The 23,076-nt window shown below is 44.3% G+C and overlaps 1 protein-coding gene across 3 annotated transcripts in view; it reads right to left on the reverse strand.

Moving 5' to 3' along the window:
• The window catches only part of PPP1R37 (protein phosphatase 1 regulatory subunit 37), a 712,503-nt gene that overhangs the window by 210,064 nt on the left and 479,363 nt on the right, over positions 1 to 23,076 (reverse strand). For all 3 annotated transcript variants that reach the window (XR_004540288.1, XM_033954028.1, XM_033954027.1), the window contains exon 8: positions 12,176 to 12,288. Coding sequence is in view for 2 of the 3 variants with exons in the window: in XM_033954028.1 (XP_033809919.1) it covers positions 12,176 to 12,288 (113 nt within the window). In the remaining variant the exon portion in view is untranslated. The remainder of the gene's footprint in view (positions 1 to 12,175; positions 12,289 to 23,076) is intronic.

The raw sequence follows: 23,076 nt of genomic DNA on the forward strand, positions 1-23,076 counted from the left end.
ACTTTAGCTTTTTATGAGTAACCAATGACCAGGGCTTACCGTATTTTCTCGCATATAACGCGCGCGTTATACGTAGTTTTTACATACCGCGCATACCCTTGCACGTTATACGCGTGAGTGCGTTGTACAAAATTTTTTTTACATAGTTCCCCCCCCGACGTCCGATTCACCCCCCCTGCAGGACCACCCGCACCCCCACCCCGAAGGACCGCTCGCACGCACTCCCACCCGCACCCCCACCCTGAAGGACTGCTCGCACCCCCACAGCCTCCCGACCCCCCCATCATGTAGAAGCTCCTACCGGTGTCCTGCTGCTTTCTCTTGGCGGTCCCGACACCCGACACGATCGGGGCAAGAGGGAGCTCAAGCCCTCTTGCCCCAGCCAACCGCGGCATCCCCAACACGATCGGGGCAAGAGGGAGCTCAAGCCCTCTTGCCCCCCCCAACTCCCCGACACGATCGGGGCAAAAGGGAGCCCAAGCCCTATTGCCCCGCCGACTCCCCAACTCCCCGACAATATCGGGCCAGGAGGGAGCCCAAGTCCTCCTGGCCCTGGCGACCCCCCCCCCCCCCGCTAGTTGTTCGGGCCAGGAGGGAGCCCAAACCCTCCTGGCCACGGCGACCCCCTACCCCCACCCCGCACTACATTACGGGCAGGAGGGATCCCAGGCCTTCCTGCCCTCGACGCAAACCCCCCTCCCCCCAACGACCGCCCCCCCAAGAACCTCCGACCGCCCCCCCAGCCGACCCGAGACCCCCCCTGGCCGACCCCCCCACCCCCCTTCCCCGTACCTTTGTGTAGTTGGCCGGACAGACGGGAGTCAAACTCGCCTGTCCGGCAGGCAGCCAACGAAGGAATGAGGCCGGATTGGCCCATCCGTCCCAAAGTTCCGCCTACTGGTGGGGCCTAAGGTGCCTGGGCCAATCAGAATAGGCCCGGGAGCCTTAGGTCCCACCTGGGGGCGGGGCCTGAGGCACATGGGCCCAACCCGACCATGTGCACAAGGCCCCGCCCCCAGGAGGGACCTAAGGCTCCAAGGCCTATTCTGATTGGCACAGGCGCTTTAGGCCCCACCAGTAGGCGGAGCTTTGGGACGGATGGGCCAATCCGGCCTCATTCTGTCTTGGCTGCAAGCCGGACAGGCGGGTTTGGCTCCCGTCTGTCCGGCAAACTACACAAAGGTACGGGGAAGGGGGTGGGGGTGTCGTGGGGGTCGGCCAGGGCGGTCGCGGGTCGGCTGGGGGGGCGGTCTGAGGTTATTGGGGGGGGGGGCGGTCGTTGGGGGGGAGGGGGGTTTGCGTCGAGGGCAGGAGGGCCTGGGATCCCTCCTGCCCGTAATGTAGTACGGGGTGGGGGTAGGGGGTCGCTGTGGCCAGGAGGGTTTGGGATCCCTCCTGCCCGTAATGTAGTACGGGGTGGGGGTAGGGGGTCGCCGTGGCCAGGAGGGTTTGGGCTCCCTCCTGGCCCGATATTGTCGGGGAGTTGGGGAATCGGCAGGGCAAGAGGGCTCGGGCTTCCTTTTGCCCCGATCGTGTCGGGGAGTCGGGGGGGCAAGAGGGCTTGAGCTCCCTCTTGCCCCGATCGTGTCGAGGGTGCCGCGGTTGGCTGGGGCAAGAGAGCTTGAGCTCCCTCTTGCCCCGATCGTATCGGGGGTGCCGCGGTTGGCTGGGGCAAGAGGGCTTGAGCTCCCTCTTGCCCCGATCGTGTCAGGGAGTCGGGACCGCCAAGAGGAAGCAGCAGGACACCGGTAGGAGCTTCTACATGATGGGGGGTCGGGAGGCTGTGGGGGTGCGAGCAGTCCTTCAGGGTGGGGGTGTGGGTAGGAGTGCGTGCAAGCGGTCCTTCGGGGTGGGGGTGCGGGTGCGTGCGAGCGGTCCTTTGGGGTGGGGGTGCGAGCGGTCCTGCGGGGGGGGGGGGGTGTGAATCAGACATCGGGGGGGCATCAGGGTTTCAGGGTGGGGACAGGACTTCAAGGGGGAGAGGAGAGTCGGGGCTGGCGAAAGGAGAGTCGGGGTGGCCAGAGGAGAGTCGGGGCGGGCGAAAGGAGAGTCGGGCAGCATGCGCGGTATACGGGTGTGCGCGGTATATAAAATTTTCTGTACATAAATTTGTGTTTTTCGCGTGCTATACCCATGTGCGCGTTTTACATGGGTGCGCGTTATCTACGTGAAAATACGGTATATGCTTGATCAATATATGTAACCAAATATAGGAGCTGTTTAGAAATAAGATATTAAGATAGATATGATATGAAGAATTATGGTAGAAGAAGAGGTTTGCTAGAGAATTAATTAGGATTCGAAGTAAAAGCTTAAAGCATATAGTTGTAGTATTAAAATCATAGGTTTAAGATAGGGTTGGAATGATAAGACTAGAACATAAGATTTATAGGAAAATAGTTGGAAAGATTTAAATAATTGTTAGCGAATTAGAATAGTTTGTAGAATGTATTTCATACTTATGCAGGGTAGTGAAACAGAGAAGTATAGAGGGATCTCCAAATAGGGACATTCTAAAACCAAATAGTTTTGGTCATGAATCTGTAATTATGATTGTTCCTTTGTTAATAAGACTGTGTGATATAACCTGAAAGGGGTCACACTGCCTTCGAAAACAAACATTTGACTTCCTAATTTTGTTTTAAATAAATCATTTTTATTTTGACTTCAGCCTTTGTGTTCTTTATTTTTGCTGCTATTATAAAGTATTAACACTGCAGGACTGAGTCCCTAAGGTTCTCCCTGGGGAATCCTCATTCCTGGGGGGATTGTGCCTGTCTTAATGTTGGGGCTGTGATCTGATAATCTCATCACAACCTGATGAATTTGAAGACAGAGACCATCGTTACCAAGATGAATGAGACGAAGTATGCTTCGAGGCAGAGTACTTTGAAGAAGAGCGTCAATGTGAATATCGGTGCTTGGATGATGATTGTCAATGTTTCAATGGAGAATGTAGGTGTTTCGATGAGGATTTCCAATATCTTGATGTAGAACTCCGATGTCTCGATGGAGAATAAGAATGCTTTGAAGGAGGACATCGGTGCTTTGATGGAGATCGATGCTCTGAGAAAGATGAACATCAATACTAGGAATGAGAGTATCGATGCTTTATGGAAGAAGAACGCTTTGAGGAACAGCGTTGTTGTTGACTAGGTGAGCGTCGATGAGAAGCAGAGTGACGAATAGAAGCAGAGTCTGACACAGTTCTTATGGCCTGTGAGACAGCTATGCTCGGGCTGGGTCAGGAAAAAAAAATTTGATTCGATTCAGCCTACTGAATTGGTTTTTCGATTCAATTCGATTTGATTTTCCTGCCCAATTGGGTGTTTTTTTTCAAACATCCTGGTGGGTTTATTTTATAGCCTATTCACCCCTTTTATAGCCTCTTCACCCCCTTTGCCTTCTCCTAACCACACTGGCACTGTGATGTAAACAAAATAAACAAACAAAAAAGACTTTTCCTCTCTCTCTTAAATCCTAGTTCACATTTGCGGTCTAACATCAGCTCTGGCAGGATACACGTTTCAAATCTGACATATTGTAATCACAAAAGGGAAAATTAAATTAGTTTTTCTACCTTTTGTTGTCTGGTCATTCAAATCTTGTTGGTCCCAGGCTCTGGTTGTCTTCTGATAACTTGCTTGGCAGGATCTCCTTCTTTCTTCTTTCTCCATTCTAACCATCCATCTGCCATCTCTGTCCTCCCCTTCCGATTCCCTTCCTCCCTCAGAGGTCTGGAAACTTTCTTTTTTTTCGTCTCCATCCACAGACCACCTTTTCTTATCTACCCTTTCATCCAGCATCTCTCCCTCCTTCCCCACCACCCCAGGGTCCACCATCTCTCCCTTTCGTTTCCCAACTACCCACCTATCCAGTATCTCTATCCCCCCTCCACACCATCCCTTGTGTCCAACTTCTCTCCCTTTCTGTTCCTTCCCTCCCTAAATCTCATTGTCCATCATCTCTCTTCCTCTCCTCTATTTTCAGACCCATTATTTCCCCCCCAAGTCTGGTATATGCACATCTCTTTGTACCCCCCCTTCCCTTCCTCCCTCCCTCCGAGTACTTCTACACCAGGGCCCCCCTCCCCTGGTCTGTCCCCCTCTTGAAGGCCTGCATCTCCCTGTGAAGGCCTGTCCCCACTCGAAGGCCTACAACCCCCCGAAGACCTACTTGCCTGCCTGTCCCCCCCTTTGAAGGCCTGCATCCCCCCGAAGGCCTGCCTGCCTGTCCCCCCCCCTTTGAAGGCCTGCATCCCCCCGAAGGCCTGCCTGTCCCCCCTGAAGGCCTGTCCCCCCTGTTTGAAGGCCTTCATCCTCCCCAAAGGCCTGCCTGCCTGTCCCCCCCCTTTGAAGGCCTGCATCCTCCCCGAAAGCCTGCCTGCCTGCCCCCCCTTTGAAGGCTTACATCCCCCCCAAAGGCTAGCCTGCTTGTCCCCACTTTGAAGGCCTGCATCCCTCCCCGAAGGCCTGCCTGCCTGCCTGCCTGTCCCCCCCCATTTGAAGGCCTGCATCCCCCTGAAGGCCTGCCTGTCCCCCCCGTTTGAAGGCCTTCATCCTCCCCAAAGGCCTGCCTGCCTGTCCCCCCCCTTTGAAGGCCTGCATCCCTCCCCGAAGGCCTGCCTGCCTGTCCCCCCCCCATTTGAAGGCCTGTCTGCCTATCTCCTCTGAAGGCCTGTACCCCCCTCCCCCGGAAGGCTGCACCCCCCCAAAAAAAGACTACACTCCCCTCCAGAAGGCCTGCTGTTCCCTTGGCCTCCAGAATCAATCTCCCTAACTTCAGCAGCTTGCAATAAGATCGCTGGCGCTAGTGATCTTTGCAAGCTGCTGAAAGGCTTCGGAGCGTCTTCTCTCTGCCGCGGTCCCGCCCCTTCTCTGATGTCAGTAACCTCATCCGGACATCCCTCTTCAGAAATCCCATTTTGAATCCCTATTTTGGCAGATGTCTCAGTGCTCTAAATTCTCTCATGACGACTGCCTCAGTATTAACAGAAGCTCCAGGACTTGCATTAGACCCTGCTCTGACCGCCATCACTTGTCTGGCAACGGCTGAGAGGAAAATGTCTTACATCGCGACTCTGAGGCTCAAAGCAGGATAACATTCGGCGCAAATTCTATAACTAAATCTCATGTCCACTGTTACAAACACTAACAAAGAGCTTTCGCATACACTTCTTGTTAGAAATTCTAATGTTTATTTCTTCATTTCAAATTTCTTTAGAATTCTATTGTCTAACGGCCTTTTTTTTTTTTTTTTCATTGTATTGTTGTGGATGTACTTTTTGCTTTAAAATGTGTAGCCGAAGAGAGATCAATGTATTCTTGTTAGGATGCGGAGGCAAGGAGGCAGAGTGAACTACAAGCAATAAACGGTTGGCTCAGGAGATGGTGCGAGGAGGAGGGTTTCCATTTTGTTCGGAACTGGGCAACTTTCTTGGGAAAGAATAAGCTCTACAGGAGAGACGGACTGCACCTGAGCACGACTGGGACGAGGATGCTGGCACGCAATGTCCAGAGCGTCATAGATTTGGCTTTAAACTGAGGAAGAGGGGAAAGCCGACAGTCGATCTGACACATCGGACAAAAGTATCAAATGAGGATACTGAGAAAGGACATTGTAAAGGAGGGCTCGGGACTGAGAAAGGACATTGTAAAAGAGGGCTCAGGACTGAGTGAGACTTTTGGAAAAAGGATCTAAGGATGCAACACAGGGGCCCAGGGCCAAGGACATTGAGCAAGGACATTGTAAAAAAGGGGGCGGGACTGAGTGGGAAATTTTGGGAAAAGGACCTAAGGACGCAATGCAGATGCCCAGGGCCAAGGACATAGAACAAGGGCATTGTAAAAAAGGGATCGGGACTGAGAGGGCCAAGGACATTGAACAAGGGCATTGTAAAAAAGGGATCGGGACTGAGTGGGAATTTTTGGGAAAAGGACCAAAGGACGCAATGCAGATGCCCAGGGCCAAGGAACAAAGGAATCCAGAGGGACAACCAAAAATAGGGAAACAGGCTGAAAACGAAACAGACACATCACAGGAGGAGGATGACCGGGACGAGGCTTGGGGTCTGGCAAGTCACAAGGGAGTCGCCAGGAGCGCCAAACCATGAGGAAAACCAGCAAGAAGGGTGAACAACCGGGACTTACATTGCCTATACACTAGGCTAGGAGCCTAAGGGTCAAAATGGGAGAGCTGGAATTTTTAGCAACAAAAAGGGCCTAGACATAATTGGAGTCACAGAAACGTTGTGGACTGATGACAACAAATGGGATGTGGCTTTACCAGGGTTCAAACTCTACAGGAGAGATAGGCCACACAAAAAGGGTGGAGGAATAGCGCTATATATAAAGGATTCCATACCTTCAACCAGGATGGAAACAGCAGCAAGGGCGGAGGACTTGGAATCACTATGGGTTAAGCTATCCGGAGGAACTGGAGCAGACATAAAATTGGGTCTGTACTATCGCCCACTGGGACAAACGGAAGAAATCAACCAGGATCTGGAGGCTGAACTGGGGCAGGTATGCAAAAGCGGAAGTGTGGTGGTGATGGGGGACTTCAACTTCCCGGGAATAGACTGGAGTATAGGGCACTCAAACTGTAAGAGGGAGACCAAATTCCTGGAGGTCACGAGGGACTGCTTCATGGAACAACTGGTCACGGAACCAACACAGGGAGATGCCACTCTTGACCTAATCTTCACTGGACTAAGGGGACCTGCTAAAGAGGTGGCGGTACTAGCCCCACTAGGAAACAGCGATCACATCACGATCCAGTACAGGCTAGAAATTGGACCATCAAAGGTGAAAAGAACTACAACGACAGCACTGAACTTCAGAAAAGGGAATTATGATGCCATGAGGAAAATGGTGAGAAGGAAACTCAACGACACCGCAAGGAATATGGAGTCCGTAGAAAAAGCATGGACCTTACTTAAGAGCACGGTGCACGAAGCACAAAACCTGTGTGTCCCCGAGTTCAGGAAAGGGTGCAAAAAAAAAAAATAGAGCAAAAAACCCAGTGTGGATAACAAATGCAGTGAAAAAGGCGATAAGTGACAAGAAGGCATCATTCAAAAAATGGAAAAAGGACCAGTCAGAGGTCAACCAAAAGGAGCACAAAAAACACCAAAAGGAGTGTCATCGAGTGGTTAGGAAAGTAAAAAGAGAGTATGAAGAGAGATTGCCGGGGAAAGCAACAAACTTCAAATCATTCTTCAGGTACGTTAAGGGGAAGCAACCGGTGAGGGAGGAAGTGGGACCTTTGGATGATGGAGACAGAAAGGGAGTGGTAAAAGAGGAAAAGGAGATAGCTGACAAGTTAAACGAGTTCTTCACTTCAGTTTTCACGAGGTGATCAGGATAATTGCACACAAGCGTACTTATAGCTATTCTAGGGTTGTAAAATGAAATGACAAAAAAATAATGATGCAAAATATTTTAATAAAATCCAAAATCTTATTTTTTATTAGATATCGATATTAGATCATAAGATTACTCAATTAATTTTAAATTGAGTATCATTTGCATCATGAGAATTATTACAGAAGCCAAAAGCTGGCCTTGCTCATAAAAAATTCCAACGTTTTACCAGTTACACGTCCATATATATCCTAAATGACGACATTCCTTCGTTACAATCCATCTGCAGTCTAATTGGTTCATATCATTTATTTCCATATAAGGCTAGCTTCATATAGGCGTGTCACAAATTACATTCTTATATCTAAAAAGTTACATTCTCACATTATGCTTACATATTTTATAAAAAAAAAAAAAGAAATACATAGACAAATATTGTAATATACTTACAAAGGCTATACAGCTTTTTTAAAATCCTTTCCTGTAAAACTCCGTGTGTCTTTTTTATACTGAGATCTCTATCTCACTAAAACTGAACAAAGAAAAGATGGAAAGAGCAGGTACCCCTCCCATCAAGATTCTAGAAGTAGAAAAAAGTTTCTTAAGGTCAGAGGTCAAACACCATCTGTTGCCTTATCAGGATCTCTTCAGGATTTCAGATATTTGAAGATCAAAATAAAATATATTCCTAATCTATATTGGTTGTTAACTTATTACCTATAGCTACCTAAGTAATATTTCTATTGTGTAACTTTTCCTGCCTTAATGAAATTTACTAAAATTTAAATTTATACATACCATGATACACATATGGTTTAGATTTGTCCTTCCCCATAGCAAACTCAAGTCATGGCAAACCTAGGGCCCCCTGGTATGTGGATACCAGGTCAAAAGCCAACTCCTGTCTGCCTACATTTCCCTGAGGATTGGCCTAGTTCAGGCTGGTCACTTTTTAACCCTTTCAGGACCAAGGGACATATTTGTCCCATAACTTTAAAATCCTATAAATTTTGATTGGGATAGTCTACAGTTCTAAATTTGATATGTACAGATTCCATATGATACTGCCTTTATGTAAACAAACTGGTTCCGACATTCATTCATTAGCGTCGTTGCTAGATTGACGAGAAGATTCACTTGCCACACTGTCCATAAGCCAGAAGTGTGATTTTTTTTAAATAAAAATAATGATATTTCACAAAAAAATCAATTTTTTGGCATCTGCAAGCCCTTTTTACCATAAAAATGTCGTCAAAACCACAAAAATTGGCCTACGATCCTTATGGTCCTGAAAGGGTTAACACAAAGAAGCCCTATAACTTAAGCTTTCCAATCTGTTGGTATGGTGGTTATCAATCACAAAATGTCTTAGCCTGCCTCCCTATATCTGTTAAGCACATGACATATATCAAATCCATATGTTAACTTAGAATCCCTGATTTTAAACTTTTTGTATTTCTGATCATTTTATTCCAGCTTATCCAATTTTCATTTATTCATTTATAGCTACTAATCCACATTCTCACTTGCTCTTGGATTAGGCCTTATCTATCAACAGATGTTTCTAACTAGTAAATCCTGGTGCAATGTGAGAAAGTGTAATAGCTGAATTTTTTTATTTCATGTTTGCTCACTCGTACCTGTCCAGGTAAACTAAGCTGGCCCTCCTCAGAACTACTTAAGGCATAGGACAAGGTCCTGAGAGGGAGGACACAACCAACATTCCGGAACCGGAAGGGATCGTAAAAGGAGATCAGGATGAAAATCTGGTCCAACTAGAGGTGAGTAAGGTGGATGTCCTCAGGCAGATAGACAGGCTAAAGAGCGACAAATCACCGGGAACGGACGGCATTCACCCAAGGGTACTCAAGGAACTAAGGAACGAAATAGCTGAGCCACTTCGACAAATATGCAACTTATCCTTGAAAACAGGAGAGATTCCGGAAGACTGGAAAATAGAAAATGTCACGCCTATCTTCAAGAAAGGCTCAAGGGGAGACCCAGGAAACTACAGGCTGGTGAGCTTGACATCGGTCCCGGGAAAGATGATGGAAGCGCTGATCAAGGACAGCATCTGGAAACACATCGAAAGCACTGGACAGCTAAAGCCGAGCCAGCATGGCTTCTGCAAGGGCAGGTCATGCCTCACAAACTTATTATACTTCTTTGAAGGGGTAAACAGCCAGGTGGATAAAGGGGAATCTATAGACATCATTTACCTTGACTTCCAAAAAGCCTTCGACAAGATACCACATGAAAGACTGCTAAGGAAGATATGGAACCACGGGGTGCAAGGGGAGGTCCACAGATGGATCAAAAACTGGCTGGCGGACAGGAAACAGAGGGTTGGAGTAAAGGGCCATTACTCAGACTGGCAATGGGTCACGAGCGGAGTTCCGCAGGGGTCGGTGCTGGGACCACTCCTGTTCAATATATTTATTAACGACCTGGAGGCAGGAACAAAATGTGAGGTTATTAAATTTGCGGATGACACCAAACTATACAGCAGGGTTGAAAACATGGAGGACTGCAAAGATCTCCAAAAAGACCTGACAGCGCTGGAAGAGTGGGTCAAAAAGTGGCAAATGAGCTTTAACATAGGAAAATGTAAGGTCATGCATGTAGGGGAAAAGAACCCGATGTTTACTTACAAAATGGGGGGATCACCACTAGGGGTGAGTAACCTTGAAAGAGACCTGGGAGTGATGGTAGACACATCATTGAAGGCGTCGGCGCAGTGCGCCAAAGCCTCAAGGAAGGCAAACAAAATGTTGGGCATCATTAAGAAGGGTATCACGTCCAGGACAAAGGAAGTCATCCTGCCATTGTACCGTGTAATGGTGCGCCCGCACCTGGAGTACTTCGTCCAGTACTGGTCGCTGTACCTCAAGAAGGACATGGCGGTACTTGAGAGAGTCCAGAGAAGAGCAACTAAGCTAATAAAGGGTATGGAGGACCTCTCATACACTGACAGACTGAAAAAGCTGGGGCTTTTCTCCCTGGAAAAGCGGAGACTTAGAGGAGACATGATAGAAACCTTCAAGATCATGAAGGGCATAGAAAGAGTAGATAGGGACAGATTTTTTAAATTATGGGGATCCACAAGTACAAGGGGGCACTCAGAGAAATTGAAAGGGGGAAGGTTTAGAACAAACGCCAGGAAGTTCTTTTTCACCCAGAGGGTGGTGGATACATGGAACACGCTACCGGAGGATGTGATAAGCAGGAGCATGCTACAGGACTTCAAAGAAGGTTTGGATAGATACCTGGAGGATAAAGGGATTGAGGGGTACAGATAGGAGTACAGGTAAGTTATAGGGATAGGAGTAGAGGTAAGTTATAGGGAGAGGATTAGAGGCAGTAGAAAAATTAGACAGAGGCACTATTCGGGCAATTAGGCCTGATGGGCCGCCGCGGGTGTGGACCGCTGGTCTGCCTCAGTGGAGGCAACTTATGTTCTTATGTTTTTAATCCTATTTTTACCTCTATCTTTATTTTTACTTCTCTACTATTTACTAATTGTTTTTCTCAGGTACTTTAGTTAGATTGTGAGCCTTCGGGACAGTAAGGGAATTTCTAAGTACCTATCTTACTTATATTATTTTATTGTATTCCTTAATGTATATTTTCTGTAAACCGCTTCGAACCTAATGGATTAGCGGTATATAAGAAATAAAATTACATTACATTACATTACAAGATGTCATCGACATGGGATCGAAGATCCTGCACTGCTACATGAGGCTGGGTGGGTATCAATGGTGTAGCAGGGTGTAGAGGGGTGAGAGACCTTGAAGAGGATTCATGCCCAGGAGACACAGAAGGAGATCGTTGGCATCGACATTTGGACTGCATCGAGGGACTCGATACTGAAGAGGCCTGTGGCGCTGGCTGGGAAGTGGTCGGCTTCTTAGCAGGCTTTCCTGGGGGAGGGATATCCGATATCAATGCAGGCATCAGTGGTACCGCAAATTGGGATTTTCTAGCGAATCCATGGCGGTACAAAAAAGTTTCTCCTGCTGGAAACGCCAGACCTTTACTGAATGTTTTTGGAGAGTAGAGCAATGGATGCAGATATCCACTTGATATTCAGGGCCGAGGTATTAGATACACCAGCTGTGCGGGTCAGTGATGGAGATGTGGTGCCGACATCGACAACACTTTTTAAACCCACTCAGTGTCTTAGACCTTGATGGGAAGATTTGGGCGGCAGTGTCAAACTCAATTTTAACTGAGGAAAAACTGCCCAAAGAAAAAATGAGACCTGAAGGCTTCGAAAAAGGTACGAGGGAAACGGAAAAAAATAAACTAATATTTTTCTTTTTTAATGTAAAGGTTTAGAAATTAAAAGGAAATGGAAAAATTATGAGACAAAGCTCAAAATTTTACACGCTGAAGGAAAGGCGATGCAGCACAAGAAAATACAACTTCTTCTCCCCACGGAAAATGAAGAACTGAGGTACTGCAAGCCCTCATTGGGCAATAAGGCATTTGCGTATGCGTAGTGCGGGCAGACTGAAACCTTTTAAACTCTTAAAGTGCCAGTACACTTTTCACTGTCCTTGTCGGGCTCCGTGGATGATGTCACCCACATGTGAGAATATATTGTCTGCTTGTCCTAGGATAATAGATGTTGTGGGTGGTGGATAGCCTTCCTGAGAGAACACTGCATTTTACTATGCTTGGGGATGAAAGAATGAATATTTCATTATCAACGTGAGTATAGCGTAGAAAGACAAAGGTGACACAGAAGAGAAAAATTAAAGATTCCATAGGTGAACATGAAAAAGTAATGACAGCAAACTACTCACCAACATCATGCCCAAGTAAACCATACCAGTGTGGGTCAGTTGATTATTCCACAGTACCAATGTGACCAGCCCTTTCTGCTGCTCCTTTAGACCCTCGCAGATATATGACAAGCCTACAAATCAAGAAATATGTTCCGATGACACAAGCAATATTTTCAACATAGAAAGATTAGGTTCTTTCTTGTAGATATGCCTAATGGTCCTGAACGCTAGGGGTTTTGTATCTGAACTATTAAGTTGCTTGTAGAAAACTGTCACTCATGTTTTCCAACTCCATCTCTTTCCCAGGAGCTGCTCCTGCCCCCTCAGTTTGAAAAAAAGCAATCAAGTAGCATTGTAATAAAAGATATAAGAGGAAGGAGAGAAACAGGGAAAGATCCCTGACACCACAATTCTGTTCTGCTCTGTAACAAACATAGGACATAACATCATAGCATTCAAAACTGTGCAACCAGCACAAATTATGTATAGAGCTCATAGCTACACACATGACCTGCTATTAAGCAGAGATTAAACCAGACTGTATGGTCATGAGGATGTACCTATGGATCTTTTTTTATTTTTATTTTTTATTTATCCTCTCAACTACTCTGAGAGATAAAGAATTCTTCAACTCCTAAGGCAGAAGACAAGCAAAGCCCATACATAGGGCGAGGCTTCAGGACCACTAGAAACATCTATAAGAAAGAAGATTACCGAGGTAAGAACCTAATCTTTCTTTCCTGTGCAATGTGTCTAATGGTCCTGAATGCTAAGGATGTACCAAAGCAGTCCCCAAGCTGCCTTCAAAACGGAGGATCCGAAAATGGTGTTTTTCCTGGCAGCTACATCCATCCTATAGAACCTGGTAACAGTATGAAGGGTAATCCATGTAGCCGCTCTACAAATCTTCTAAAGCTCTGGAGGTCCACCAAGCCAATATGAGAGCTATTATCTCCAAATGGAGAAGACTTAGAAAAGTTCCCCTTTCCTTGGCTCTGCCATTTTGTTCTTCCCGGAGCAACTGAGGATCCCCTCGGGTGTGTAAGAGCACTCTGCCCCTCACCGATGCTCCAGCCACTGAGCCAATTAAAAAGCTCAGCACCTAACGGTGCGCAGCCGTTCGGCACACCGTCCAAGACGCACGTCTAAAGCGCACCGTCTAAGGCGCACGTCCCAATCACCGTCTAAGGCACAAGTCCCAATCACTTGCCACCAACAAACACCTAGAGAAATATCAACTATATCTAACCCCCAGGAAATAATAATAATAATAATAATAACAGCTTATATACCGCAATACCGTGAAGTTCTATGCGGTTTACAAAGATTAAGCAAAGGTACAAATTGATTGACTTTAAGAGGGGAGGAAGAAAGAGGGTTAATAGGACAGGAAATCCATTTTTGAGGAGAGAGTGATCAATAGAACAAGTTAATCGCTATAGAGGGGAGAGAGAAGAGAGGATCAGTTGTCTAGATACTTTAGGAACAGGTGTGTTTTCAGACGTTTCCTAAATTCCTCATAAGTAGTGGGCGAAAGCAATTGTTCTAGGTCTTTACCCCATGATGCTGCTTGGTGCGAGAGAAGATGTTCATGGTGTTTTTTCAGTTTACAACCTCTCATTGGGGGGGAAACAAAGTTGGAATGTGAGCTTCTCTTGTGTTTACACCTACAACCTCACTCAAGTTCAAGTTTCATTTGAGTTTGATGAATCACTTATTTAGTTTTACTAAGCGAGGTATAAAATTGATAAAAATATAAACATATATTTAGACATACAATTTAAAATTTAGAATAATGGGTTAGACAAATAGACTTACAGACCGATTAATACAAAAGGTAAGAGGGAACAGAACCACAATTCAGTATTTTTAAAGTACAGAGGAGAACCATATATGGAGAAAACAATAGGGAGGGAAGAGTGCAATTAAAGAAGGAAACTAATATAAAGTTTAAACATAATTAAAAGCATCTTTAAAAAGAAAACTTTTTAAATTACTTTTAAAACAACTCAAGTCATTTTCTTCTCTTAAATGCTGAGGCATGGCATTCCAAAGCTGCGGTGCCATCACTGAAAACATATCATGTTGTCGTTTTCCAATAACTTTCAAAGAGGGGATTACTATACGCTTTTGATTAGCAGACCAGAGAGAACGCGAAATGCTATAAGGGATGAGTAATTTATCAATAAATTGAGGTTCATTAGTACAAAGGGTTTTGAATACTAAAAGTAAAATTTTGAAGGTAATACGATGGTTAATTGGAAGCTAATGAGATTTAGTCAGAAAAGGTGTTACATGATCATATTTTTTACCGTTGTGGATGAGTTTAACGGCAGCATTCTGAATTATCTGAAGGCGCTTTTTTTCTTTTTGTGTGATACTTATTAATAGAGAATTACAGTAGTCGAGTTTTGCAATGATTAAAGAATGGATTAATATATTTAATGATTTTGGCTCCAGAAACTTGGAAATTGAGCGAATCATTTGCAGCCTATAAAAGCAGGATTTAATAATACTACTTATGTGATCATGGTAGGAAAGTTTATCGTCGATGATGACGCCAAGTATTTTTAATGAAGTTACAAGATCTAAGTGAATATTATCCAGAGTAAAAGAGGCACTCAAGTTTATTCCTTTCTTCCATGGAAAGAGTAGAGCTTTTGTTTTCTGTATGTTTAAGGCTAGCATGTTGGAATTTAATCATTGTCTAACCTTCTCAAACTTTTTATTAATCTCACCAACCCCCTACCTCCTATCTTTCACAATGAAAGCTACACCACAAACACAAACGAGGAGCGTGTGGCGCAGTGGTTGGAGCTACAGCCTCAGCACCCTGGGGTTGTGGGTTCAAACCTTGCGCTGCTCCTTGTGACCCTGGGCAAGTCACTTAATCCTCCATAGCCCCAGGTACGCTAGATAGATTGTGAGCCTGCCGGGACAGATAGGGAAAATACTTGAGTACCTGATTGTAAAACCGCTTAGATAATCTTGATAGGCGGTATATAAAAACCTAATAAACTTGAAACTTCTACTTATCATCTTGCTCCTAAACCAACTGGAAGGCTGCAGCAAACATCTCCCCAATACCAATTATTTCAACTACAAATAGAATTCACTACCTAGCTAGGAGAACCATTACAGACAGAAACATAAACTCCCAGACCTGCATACACCACATCATCACACCAACATGGAGGAAAAGACCAACAAACCCTTCCAGGACTAAACCCCAACCCCAACCAAGAGCACTTGTCTACCCAAAAGCAACAAATAGTGTGCAAACAGAATACACCACACTAACCTGTGCCTACATAAACATCAGAGCTCTAGGCCCAAAGACAGAACACATAAAAGACTGGATAAAAACTGAAAATCTAGATTGCCTCTTCCTCACTGAAACCTGGCTAACCTCAGACTCGGACCCCAGGATAACGGAAGTTTGCCCGAAGGGATACAAGATAACAGTGGTCTGTAGGGGAAAAAAAAGAGGAGGATGTCTAACCATCTTAGTCAGAAACTCCCTACACTTAAACATACTAGACAAAACATCCACCCCATACATTGATCTACTAGCCTGCCAAGTTTCATGCACCACACTAAAAGGATCCATAACCTGCATTTTCTGCTACATAACACTAGGGAATTGGAACACAGCAAGACCAGAATTCAAAGATTTTATATACCGAAACTCACTAACAGCAACTTACAGCCTAATCCTAGGAGATCTAAACCTCCATCTCGAAGACCATACCTCTAAGCAAGTAGAAAATCTACTATCTTACCTCGAAGCCTTAACCTACAAGATCTTAGACCCACAAACCACACACGAGAAAGGTCACCAACTAAACATTGCAGCCTTCATGACTCAACAGCCCATTCTACCAGAGATTCAAACCTCAAATGGAAAATGGTCCAGATCCATCTTTTCGGACCATTACACATACACCTTCAATATCAACTGGGCCAAAGGCAAAACCAAACCAAAATCCCAAACCTACAAATCCCAAACCTACAAATCACATAGATATGTCAACCCCTCCAAATTCTGGAATAAAACAGACGCTACAATCCAAGAATGTGACCCCAAAGACTTTATCTCACAATGGTGCAATATAAGTACAACTACCCTAGACGAGATAGCCCCAATACAAACAAAACCCAGAATTAGCAAGACGATCAGACAAATGGTTCGATAACGAACTACTCCTACTCAAAAGACAATGCAGACAACTAGAAAGAAAATGGAGAAAAAGTAACCAAGAACACACAAGAGCAGCATGGAAAAAACTAAACCAGCAATACAAACTAAAACTAAAAGAAAAAAGAAAGACATACTACACAAACCAAATAGGCATAGAAGCCCAAGACACAAAAAAATCTATTCCTAAATTACTAAAAGAACTCACAGACACCAAACCCTATCTAGCCAAAAACGACAACCCTCCCCCTTCAGCCACCCTTTTAGCTGAATACTTTAAAAACAAAATTACAACTGCCAGGACAAACTTCGCAGGAACTCCAACCCACCTAGAAGAGATCACAATGCCCCCCACAGAAAAAGATAGAACCTGGTCCCAACTTCTCCACAATGCAATGGTCCGACCTTAACAAACTCTATAAAAATAGCCACGCAGCTTGCGACCTCAACCAATACCCTCCATACCTATTAAAAACCTCCAGCCTAAAATTCCACACTCTCCTCATGCAATGGATACAAACCATGCTCACAGATGGTCTTTTCCCACAAGACCTCTCCGAAATCATTGTCACCCCGATCTTAAAAGACCCAAAAGGAGCAACAGATCAGTCATCCAACTGTTGTAGTCTCTTGAGACCATGGAAACTCAGCAGCACGGCTCTGCACGGGGCAGGAGTGTAGGAAGATCGCTCCTGCCCCGCGTCACCGCTAGACCACCAGGTAAGGTCAGGGGGTGGGTCAGAGCCAGCCAAAAGTTATTTGCGATTTTTCCCTACTCGCGGGCCGGCTCTGCCGCGAATAGAGAGGGAGAAGTATACAGACCATAGCCTCAATTCCATTACATGTCAAGCTAATGGAAGGCCTCGTAGCTAAACTTCTCACTAACTACCTGGAAAACCACAATTTGCTCCACCCTACAGTGTCTGGATTCAGAACCAACTTCAGCACTGAGACACTACTAGGCTCTCTTCTGAACACAGCTAGACAACATCTCAGCACAGGCAAAAAAATGCTGATTATTCATCGCAGCATTTGACCTGGTAGACCACGACATCCCTATAAATATTAGATACAATAGGATCACAGGCAAAGTACACACATGTTTTCAAGGATTCCTACAATCCAGGACCTACAGAGTAAAGACAAACAAAGAAAAATCAGAACCATGGTCCAACCCCTGTGGCTTACCCCAAGGATCGCCATTATCCACAACACTCTTCAATCTCTACATTGCATTCCTCGGCACCTGCCTAGACAAAATAGGCTTAACCTCCTATAGCTATGCAGACGACATCACCATTCTCCTTCCCTTTGATCAGCCAACGCCCACCATGACAGTCACACTACACAGAACTCTAGAAACAGTGGCAACATGGATGAAAGACCACAAACTAAAACTGAACCCAGACAAAACAAAATTCATACTTCTCGAAAAAAATAAAACCACAACAATAACCTAGTAATAAATTCAATAACATACCCCATTCAACCCACTCTAAAACTTCTGGGAATGATGATAGACAGATGCTGCACCATGCAACAACAAATCAACATAACAATCCAGAAATATTTCGCGGTCATGAGAAACCTAAAGCAAGTTCAAAAATTCTTCGACAGAAAACAATTCTAGCTCATGGTCCAGTCCCTAGTCCTAGGTCTCCTTGACTACTGCAACATCCTCTATCTCCCCTGCCCCGCAACAATGATAAAACAACTACACAGTACAAAACACAGCCCTGAGACTAATCTATTCACTAAGAAAACACAACCACATCACCGAGGGATACCTCGACTCACACTGGCTCCCAATTCAAGCAAGAATACTATTTAAATTCTACTGTCTATTATTTAAATCCATAAATGGTGACAGCCAAGCCTACTTGAACAACTGCCTAATCCAAACTACCACAACCAGATACAGGAGAACCCAGACACCATTCACATACCCTCCAATCAGAGACATCAAACGGAAAAAAATGTACAATGGCTTTCTAGCCACACAGGCAGCAAAACTAGACCACCAACTCTCCAATCTAATAATCGCGACCCCAGACTACAAAACTTTCAGGAAAGAAATAAAAACCCTGCTATTCAAGAAATTCATGAAGACTAATTAACACCGTATGAAAAATTTCAATCCTCTGAAGCAACCCGCTCTACTCTGTAACACCTCTGGACATGTCCTGAAATCCTCTTCTGTATTCCGCCTTGAACCGCAAGGTAATGGCGGAATACAAATCACCAATTTAATGTAACAGTGTTCTTCACAGGAGTAACTGACCTGCCCAAATTACTCCAAAATCACCGTGACAACTCACTTGGGAAGTCAGAAAACTCCCCAGAAGAACATCCAAGCAACGCAGGCCTCTTTAGCCTTACCTACTGTAAAGGCAATGTTCGTGACTCCTTAACAATAAAGAGACTGGGCAAAAATGGAATTCATGGGAAAGTAGCAAGGCAGAAGCTGCTGCTATCCAAGAGTAACATCAGTGCTGAACATGTCTGCAAAATATATCTGGATGATCTCTAAGCCTTTTGGAATAAAGTTTTGTGTTCTCAAAAGTGGAACTCTGAGCAAAACAGGTCCCATTGTGCCTTGTGTAAAGCAAATACATCATTTTACAGTAAAAACATACCAGCGATTAAACATGGTAGTGGGTAGTATGATGGTGTGGAGACACTTTGATGCCTTAGGATCTGGAAAACTTGCCATTATTAAAGGAACCCTGTATTCTGTCTGCACTGTACCAGAAAATTCTTGATATCTTGTCATCTGCCCATGACATGGAACTGAAGCTAGGTTAAAGACACTGATCCAAAACATAAAAGCAGGTTTACTTTTTATTTGGCTGATGAAAAACAAAATTAAAATTTTGTATTGAGGAGTTCTTTTGTATTAAAGGAATTTTAAAAGTTTTACAATCCAAAAAGAAAACAAAAACCCATCTCCCCCCAATTCAAGGATACTATAAAAATGCAAAATACAGTGCCTAGTAGTAGCATACACTTATGTGACTAGCAGCCATATGTTTGCTAGTCACATAAGTCTCAACACTACAATGCTACAAATGCAGGAGGCAGGACCAAAACAGAATCAGAAAAAGTCAAGAAGAAGAATCAGATTCATACCATGATACAAAGCATTTCCATTGTTTCTCAAAAGTGGCTAGTTGACTCTGATGTATGGAAGTTAATTTGCTAAGAAAATATACTTGCCACAACTTTAGTTTAATCTGAGCTATAAAGCACAGTTACTTACCGTATGTTTCAAGTTTCAAGTTTATTTAAAATATTTGATTTGATCGCAAAATCCAAATCCAATGCGATTTACATTTAGTTAAAAATAGATTTAAAAAACAAACAAAACAAGACAATTAGTACTATTCTGACAAAACAACACATGTGAAAAAGGGAGGGGAAAAAATTGAAGGATTTAATACAATTCATAAACAAATAAAAAGGGGCAGGCAATAAAACAAGAGGTTAAGAAACGTTACCCACTTAATTTTTTGCTTACCAGCGCTACTAGTCCACTGTAAAATATCCTAATGAAATAGAATTTAAATGATTCAGTTAGAAGCGTCCTTAAAAAGCCAGCTTTTTAGAAGACTTTTAAACTTACTAAGTAATTTTTCTTCTCTTATATTGATTGGGAGTGAGTTCCAAATTTAAGGGGCTGTAACAGAAAAAAATCATATCCTTCCTTGAATAAATGAATTTTAGCGAAGGGACTACTAGTAAAGATTTTTCTTCGGATCTTAAAGATTTTGTGGGAGTATAAGGAATTAGAAATCTTTCTAAGAGTGCCGGAGCTTTGTTTATTAGTATTTTATGTGTGAGTAATGCTATTTTATATGTAATTTTGTGGTTTAAAGGTAACCAATGCTTTTCTTTTAAAAGGGGAGTTACGTGATCAAATTTTTTCCTTTTAGTGATTATTTTTATTTCGGTATTTTGAAGAATTTGCAGTCTACGTATTTCTTTTAAGGTGCAGTAGTCAATCTTTGATATGACTAATGAATGTATTAGAATACTCAGCGATGATTCATCAAGAAATGCGGAAAATGATCTGATCAACCTTAACCTATAAAAACATATTCTCACAAGTGAGCTTATTTGATCATGGTAGCTAAGTTTTTGGTCCAATATGACCCCAAGTATCTTTACCTTAGTAACTGCCTTAAGTGTAGTTTTGTTTATGGTTATGTCGGCTCCTAATTTCTGACCCTCCCTGCATGGAAATAGCATAATCTCTGTTTTAGATGTGTTAAGCGCCGGCTTATTGTCATGTAACCATTTGGATATTTTTTATAGTTTCTCATTGACTGCTGTAATTTCTACAACTGAGCTAGAATCTAAAGGATACAAAAGTTGTATGTCTTCTGCATAAGCAAATGGTATAAACCCAATTGAATGACTAAGGGTTAACAGCAGCACCAAAAATACATTAAATAATAAGGGAGATAGGATTGAGCAGACAGATATTTTCACTGATGGGTGACATCACTGACGGAGCCCTATTACGGATCAATTTAAAAGTGCATCGTAACTTTAAGTCTTTTAGAAAGTTTGCAATAGCCCACACCGTGCACCTGACATAGGCGCGTGGTCCTTCGTTAAGATAAACCAGCTAAGAAGCCAACCCGGTGAGGTGGGTGGGTTGTGAGAATATCTGCCTGCTGTCCATGAATAACACCTGTTACGGTAAGTAACTGTGCTTTATCCCAGGACAAGCTAACAAGAATGGGATGGTGGGAGTGTTGGCTTTTAAGAGAATAAATTTTGTAATACAGATTGGTCGAAGTGCCCATCACAATGGGAGTAGATCTAAGGAAAGCAACAGAAGCTGCCATAGCTCTAATTTTGTGGGCTGTGACACAACTCTCCAGTGCCAGTCCAGTCTGAGCATAACAGAACGAGATACAGGCAGCCAGCCAGTTGGAAATCGTTCTCTTGGAAATAGGATGCCCCAACTTGTTTGGATCAAATGAAATGAACAGTTGGGGAGATGTTCTATGAGGCTTTGTCCTGTCGATGTAATAGGCCAAAGCACGCTTAAAGTCCAGAGTGTGCAAGGTCAGCAATCATCCAACACCTGAAACAAATAAGGCTATAGATGTGCAGCATGAGTGGAGCCTCCCAGCTAAGCTCTGGGGCTGCCAATAAAAGGTTGCCCAACTGCAATGTCAATGGTACCTCCACCCACCCCCACCCTCCCCTCTCCCCCACTGGCATCATCCAAACACACCAATAAACACCACACCGATCCCCAACCCTCCCCCTCCCCAAAAGCATGCTCACCCCTCTAGCATACAATCCCATAAACAAACACCCGGTAAATACAATCCCATAAACAAACAAACCTCCCTATCCTCACCAAAAGGATCCTAAGTGCTTATCCCCTTAGGCACATAACAACAAAAACAGAGTAACACAAACTAGGCACCAACTAGTAATCCAAACACACCAATAAACACCACACCGATCCCCAACCCTCCCCCTCCCCAAAAGCATGCTCACCCCTCTAGCATACAATCCCATAAACAAACACCCGGTAAATACAATCCCATAAACAAACAAACCTCCCTATCCTCACCAAAAGGATCCTAAGGGCTTATCCCCTTAGGCACATAACAACAAAAACAGAGTAACACAAACTAGGCACATCAACCAGTCCCAGCCGGCAGCAGTTAAAGGTCAAAGGCTAGTCAGACATCCAAGGACCCTACCGTATACCACACCCCCGATCCGCTAGCAGATCTCAGCCAAGCATGCCAAGGGTCTCCACCGGAAAGTTTCATGTCAGGTTGACACATGCAAACTACTGGCAAGTTGCGTCTCCAACCCCAGAGGAAGGGCAATAGGCCCGGGAATACCCCACCAGTAACCAACAAGCAAGGCAATCCCTCACGGATTCAAAAGCCAGTTAGTGAGCTGCTAGTCTGAGCCAAACCTGGTGCCAAACACTAACAGGTAGCCCCAAGAGTCCAGTGGAGTCGAGACGCTGCAAGCAGGCAGAAAGGAGCTCCAGAAAGAATGTGGAGCCCCGCTGCCAGCGCCCAGCAAGCAGAGTCTCCAGCAGGCGAGCCACTGATGACCCTGCCGGATGTGGAGCCTCCAGCACACCAGCAGGGGCCCCCCGGTGGTCCGGCGAGCAAACCAGAGGCCTTCCCCAGAAAGCTCCAATGCTGCAAGTAAAGCGCAGGCTCTCTCGGGATGACAACATCAAGTTTCAAGTATCTTTATTTTTGATATACCGTCTATAAAAATACATGTCTAGATGGTGTACATTATAAAAAATTATAGGAAACAATTAAAATAAGTAAATAAAAACAATAATTTATCAAATATTAAAAATATTGGACAAATTCAGATTAACGTACATGAAACGGAAGGAAAGTAAGGGAGGGAGAGGTTGTTTAAATTACATTGAAGTAAAATTAATAAAAAAGGACGGTAAATGAGGAGTGGTAAAGACATTAGGAAGGGGATCACTTCCGAAGAAGTGTTAGCTGTTTCAAAGCTACTTATGAATCAGGGAGTTAAAAGGTGGAGGCTGATGCTAAAGAGTGAAAGCATTTTTAAAGAGGAAAGTTTTAAGTTTGGTTTTAAATTTTCCGAGGGAGTTCTCCAATCGAATGTCTAGTGGAAGGGCATTCTACAAAGAGGAGGCGGTAACTGAGAAGATGGATTTGCAAGTAATGTCGTGAAACAATTCCCG

The sequence above is a fragment of the Geotrypetes seraphini genome, chromosome 8, assembly GCF_902459505.1.
Source record: "Geotrypetes seraphini chromosome 8, aGeoSer1.1, whole genome shotgun sequence".
Classification (NCBI taxonomy): Eukaryota; Metazoa; Chordata; class Amphibia; order Gymnophiona; family Dermophiidae; genus Geotrypetes; species Geotrypetes seraphini.